The following is a 6,089-nucleotide window of genomic DNA, read 5'->3' on the forward strand; positions in this document are numbered from 1 at the left end:
ACTAGCACTAGTCACCTAAGTGATAGAAGAAAAAATAACCATCAGACTTCTGTGGACTGCTTGTTTAGGTACCTAAATCCCTGAATGCCAAATGTACGTATCTACATTTCTTAAACCCATGGCTAAATACAGTTATGCCTCATTTCTTAAAGCTTCGAGTGGTGAGCTGAGCCCCTTAAGTGACTGACAACTCCTTAAAACACCAACACTTTTTTTTTTTTTAAGATTTTATTTATTGATTTGAGAGAGAGACGATGAGCAGGGGGAGAGTCAGAAGGAGAAGCAGACTCCCCACTGAACAGAGAACCCAATGTGGGGCTTAATCCCCAGACTCCAAGATCATGACCTGAGCTGAAGGCAGCCATTTAACTGACTGAGCCACCCAGGCACCCCAACACTTCCTGATAAAAATGGCTAACATGTTATCTACCCTCTTGCCTTTCAAAAGGTAGCGCACAGATCATAGCTTTTCTTAATGATTCCTTTGTCCTACAAGCACCACTATACAAAGTGGCAAGGTCATTTTCTGTTTCCTTTCTCAAGGTTAGTCTGTCATTCTTTAGTCAATATTATACCGGCTATAAAAACCATCTTCCCACCTTCTGCTATTTTCCTGTTAATGACCTGCTCTGGGTGGGGAGGCTGGTGGCTTTTGAGGATGTGATCTAAGTGGGATTTGGGGGAATTGAGTATAAGGACTTTCTGGTTCATCTCTTTCCCTGGGACAACGAGGGGCATTTTTCTTTTATTTCTGTTATGCCTCTTGAGTTAAGGAAATATGTTTCCCCTTAATAAAACAAACAAAAATGCAGCTTTCCAGCTTCCAGCTCAAACCATCATCTGAGAAGAACCAGAGCTTTTTTTAGTAACTTCCAGAAAAGGAAAAAGACTGAAGGAGGTAATAATGCTGAACCCATGTGAGGAAGACTCTTTATAAATCGTTCGTCCTCCTAGAATTGACATGTGTCATGGCCAGATAAGCTGAGTTGACAAGCAACGCCATCTTTCTGTTTGCCCACAAGGTAACAGAGAGGGAGTTAAAATCCGGAGGGGCCAACACCCAGGTGACGGAGAAGAACAAGAAGGAGTACATCGAGAGGATGGTGAAGTGGCGGGTGGAACGCGGTGTGGTACAGCAGACCGAGGCCCTGGTACGGGGCTTCTGTGAGGTGAGGCCCAGGCCTGGCTGAGGAAGACAGGCTGCGGTCAGGGCCCTCCCTCGTCACCGGCACAGCTTGTAGGGGGAAAGGAGAAGAAGAACCAAGTCAGGCAAAGGGCTCGGCTCCAGTCACCACATTGCAAAGAGAACACCCTTGGGACAGATGACAGAGGGGTCAGAGTTCTCTGGGAGACCTAGCTCTTGTGGTAGGTGAAAAATGCCCTCACAAAAATGGTGTTGCTGTGGCCCCGGTGTGGCAGTTAGGAAAACACTCAGTATCTCCTGTCAAGGTGTGTGCATGCTGTGTGTTTCCTTTCATTCAGTGAAATGAAAATAAGTGACCTGAAGGCATTGGAGGGCACTGTCCGTTCCTGCTAGATTTCTCGTGTTATAGTGTCACTTTGTGCCATGACTAAGGTGGTAAGTCAAGAGGACAGGGACAGCTGCCAACTTCCCATGCACCAAATGTTGACATCCTTAACCTTTTGCAGTTTAGAAACAAGACACTGTAAATGTTTTCTCGGGGCTCGGGCCTTGGAAGGTTTTCTTTCCCTGCCCGTACTGGAGGACAACATGGCTCACTGGCTGGTCCACCATGAGTCTGATTGAAGGAGCTGTGACTTGTGTCTGATCTATTTGAAAACAAAGCGTAAAGTCAGAGCTCAGAGCCCTAGCTAAGGAAGTCCTTCCAGATCTTTGAAGGCAGGAGGAAGGAACTGAAGGGAGAAAGGAAGGGAAATACAGTTGTTTTAATATAGAATGCCCATTTCTAGGAAATAAGTCATAGTTTTATGTGGAAGAGAGGATACCTTATAAGTGAAATGATCATAGTAAAAGCCCTCATGTCACTTCAACGTGTTGGGACCTTTTGCCTTTAAAATGCGATGATACTTGGCAACTTCAGTGCGACCAGAGAAAGTCAAGTCAGATTTGTTCATGACAGCATTCTGAGAGGGACTTTCAAAGGTAGTGAAAACCCTGGGGCCTTTTTGGAGTTCCCAGCTCATTGATGGTTGTGTTTCAGAATGTTTAAATCATGACTTTGAACTTGAACACGATAGTACATTGGTTTAAAAAAGAAAAAAGTTGGAAATGATGGTCCGTTTCCCAGTGTAAAACCACAGAAGTCATAATAACGACTAGAACTTCAGTGTGGTTGGACCTGAAGCCTAATGTGTATTTCAGGTCGTAGACTCGAGGCTTGTCTCCGTGTTCGACGCCAGGGAGCTGGAGCTGGTGATAGCTGGCACGGCGGAGATCGACCTGAACGACTGGCGGAATAACACGGAGTACCGGGGAGGTGAGCCGAAGGGCTGGCCCAGATGCAGTTGTCTGTTTTTAAGAAAACGTATACTGCAGTGAAATTAACATAGCCACTCCTTGTCTCACGTTCACCAGGCAGGAAAACGGTTGGTGGGGTCCCAGTTGTTCACGTAGGAAGCAGACATCTCTGAGGACATCCCTCAGAGCATAAAATCTTATAAAATGGCCATTTTGTAAATCAGCTTTTGCTGTAAAACCTGACCTAGGTGCACAGATCGCCTTCGACCTGTGTGAAGGCCCACGTTAGAGAACCTGGCAGACCGACAGGAGCAGTTCGGTCCTCCTCACCCCTGCGCTACATGTCGCCTCTCTCCCTTCCTCCTCTCCTCTCTGCACATCCTCCCTGTCCCCGTCCCTCCGCTCCCCTCAGGTTACCACGACGGGCATCTTGTGATCCGCTGGTTCTGGGCTGCCGTGGAGCGCTTCAATAATGAGCAGAGGCTGAGGTTACTTCAGTTTGTCACGGGAACGTCGAGTGTGCCCTATGAAGGCTTTGCGGCCCTCCGAGGAAGCAATGGGCTCCGGCGCTTCTGCATAGAGAAGTGGGGGAAGATTACATCTCTCCCCAGGTAGGTGCTCCTGCCGGCCCTCACGAACCCACCGAAGAGGGCCACACACTTTGAGATTGGAGTTTGGGGGATGGTCCTTCGGGATGGAATTCTTTCCTGCCACCCAAGTTACTCTTATGTGACTTACTGGCGAAAGGCACCCGTGAGGAGTCTCTGGGAGGTGAATTTAGACCATATTCTTGGTTGGTTTTTTGATGACTGATAGCATTTAGGCTGTAGTGTCATGGCCCGTGTGTCTGTTGTGGGAAGCCTTCCCAGCTGTATGTAGCCCAGTTTAACTTGAGGAGGAATGTCTCAGCAAGTAAGGGTGGGAAGAGAGGCTAGAAGCCCAACATAAGCCTTCCAGCTCTGTATCTGTCCTTCTCTGGCACATGACTTGTACTCGGTAGGATGGTTATGCTCGTACGTGTCACATTTTTCCTACTGTGTTTTGAAACATGCGAGGACAAGACCATGTGTATCTCAAGTCTCTGTAGTGACTTCAGTATAGCAGGCTGTCAAGGAGATGATGGTGAGATAAAGGCAGTAAAGGAGACACTAGGGATCTAGGCAATGTAACAGAAGGAATTCCCTCCACCACGAGTTCTAACACTTCCTGGGTCCTTCCTCGACCACCTTGAGCAGCCTTTTCCTGCTCAGTGAAATAAAAGGGCACCTCTGCATAGGTACCACAGTAATAAATACTGCTCAACAGCAGAAGAAAAGACTGATCCATATTATTTTCTTCTACTATGATATTTTCTGATTATAAAAGACGATCCACATTTAATTCGGCTCTTTCCACATGGCCTCCTGGACACTATTGCTAAATCCTAGTGGAAGGATCTACTGAACTATGATTGGCATCCAGATCTCCCAGACCTTCCCATGTCCTGAAGACTAGTCAGCTGATGTCAGTGAGCATCAGGAGGCCCAGGAAACAGTACATGCCCACCTGGTCAATGACAGCCTACCGTCTTGGCACAGTTTCCAGCCCTGGCTTCATGGACTTGTTCAGCAGACCCTCAGTGCTCATTCGCTTGGGTCTGCTGAGAGCTGAGCCTACTGAATTAAATCTGGCAAGAAAATAAGGCATAAAAAGGCAAGATTTCCATTTATGTAGTTAATGACAGATTCGGTACATGAGGTTATTTGGAAACAGTCTGTTTTTAGAGAAATGGGTTTGCATCACTGTTTGATGATAGCACACGCCCCCCCCCACAACACCAGCATCGTGTGTACTCTGAAGAGTGGCTAAGACACAACCGTCTACCTTCCCATAGGAGCTTGTAGTCTAGGAAGGAGCACAGCCCAGTAATAATGAGTTACAACACGAAGTGGAATCGGAGAGGCACTGAGAAGGAGTGTAAATGGAAGGTACTGGGAAGGTCTGTAATGTAAAATACAGACCAAATCCCGATTGAGTTGGGAAGAGGACATGCCACAAAAAGATGGCACTTAGGTGAGCACTGAGGGGGCAATAAATGAGTAGAGCAGAGTTCCAAGCTGAAGCAGGAAGGATCGCTGAACCAGCGTGGAGGTCAAGATATCCAAAGTGATGCTCACAAGGGATGAGATTGAGAAAGATAGTTTGGTGGGTCACAGGGAGAGGGCTGTGCTGAGGAGGCTCTGATTTACTCTTTAGGAAAGGGAATAGGAATTGCTTTTTGTCATTTGGAGGTCACAGATTGAGCCTAATTACATATTTTCTTTGAGAAGCTTTGAAATATACATTAATACTATTAACCCACACAAGGAGTTTGTAAGATGGACATTGGGCTTATCATGGAGCTATTCACATCCAGGCCAAGGCATCCCTGAAAAAGCTGCTGTTCTGCAAACCACAGAGAGGATTCCTTGGGGAGACAGAGACTTTACCTTGGGCCAAGAGGGTCCCAAGAAGCAAGTGCTGAGATGCCTCTGGGAGGACAGTAAAAATGACCCTCTGGATAGTAACCCCTAACTAGTCTTTCCTGTGCATTTTCTGAAGATCCAAGAACCGAAAAAGTTCACCAATGTGTTCAAAGAAAGAAATAACTTCTGACTTCCAAGGACAGTAGTTTGGGTATACTAGCCAGACCACATGGTAGATAGCAGGAAGCACAGAGCTAGCAGAGCACCAGACACAGGACAACCCGGGACTTCCCAAAGAACAGAAGCCCAACGCACACTGCCCAGACTGGGAGGAAAGGTGGTCTGGAACTACTTTGTTCTCAGATCTTCCCCCCATGGAGAGGCAGCTGGCTTCCCAGACCAGAGTGCCAAATAACATCACAACCAAACCCGAATCATAGCTCAGGCTAAATAAAACCTTCACATCAATTCAAGTCCTTGCCTCCTAAAAACTGTAGGAGGGTTAGGAAGGAGGACTATGAGAGCAGTGGTTTCCAGGGTGTCATTTTACAGTGTCTGGTGAAGAAACTTCCGTACCAGATGGGCGGGATAGTCACTGGGGTTGAGGCCAAGTAGCTGGCAGGTTAGAGCATTGAATAGGCAGGCAGGTCACCATGTGGACTCAGGTACCACGCAATCTGGCGGGAACACCTGAAATGGGAAGGATTTAAGCAAAGAACCAGAGGTTTTAATAAATGTAGTTAGCTGGAAGGTCAGAAGGTATGGAAGATAGAGCGAGATCACTGATTTTCAAACTTTTTCACCATAGGCCACAGAAAGAAATACGTTTTTTATATAACGTTACAACCCAGTCCATGCGTATTTGCTTTGTGTATGTGTGTGTGTCTGTGTGTCTGACATATAAGTTCCTCAAGATGACACTTTACCTCCTTGCCTGCAGATCATGCTGTATCTTCTAATCTATCCTGTTGGATTGAAATAAAATGCCAGATAAAACCTGTAGTTAGGGGGCGCCTGGGTGGCTCAGTGGGTTAAAGCCTCTGCCTTCAGGTCAGGTCATGATCTCAGGGTCCTGGGATCGAGTCCCGCATCGGGCTCTCTGCTCAGCAGGGAGCCTGCTTCCCTCTCTCTCTCTCTCTCTCTCTGCCTGCCTCTTCGTCTACTTGTGATCTCTCTCTGTCAAATAAATAAATAAAATCTTTAAA

General features: G+C 46.9%; 1 protein-coding gene across 1 annotated transcript in view; it reads left to right on the forward strand.

The window, feature by feature from the left end:
• The window catches only part of LOC111157053 (HECT, C2 and WW domain containing E3 ubiquitin protein ligase 1), a 453,548-nt gene that overhangs the window by 442,665 nt on the left and 4,794 nt on the right, over positions 1-6,089 (forward strand). Inside the window, exons 25-27 of the mRNA XM_022518266.1 lie at positions 1,023-1,169; positions 2,345-2,459; positions 2,853-3,051. Of these exons, the coding sequence (XP_022373974.1) occupies positions 1,023-1,169; positions 2,345-2,459; positions 2,853-3,051 (461 nt within the window). The remainder of the gene's footprint in view (positions 1-1,022; positions 1,170-2,344; positions 2,460-2,852; positions 3,052-6,089) is intronic.

Source organism: Enhydra lutris, unplaced genomic scaffold, assembly GCF_002288905.1.
Source record: "Enhydra lutris kenyoni isolate GAN:26980312 unplaced genomic scaffold, ASM228890v2 scaffoldscaffold51, whole genome shotgun sequence".
Lineage (NCBI taxonomy): Eukaryota > Metazoa > Chordata > Mammalia > Carnivora > Mustelidae > Enhydra > Enhydra lutris.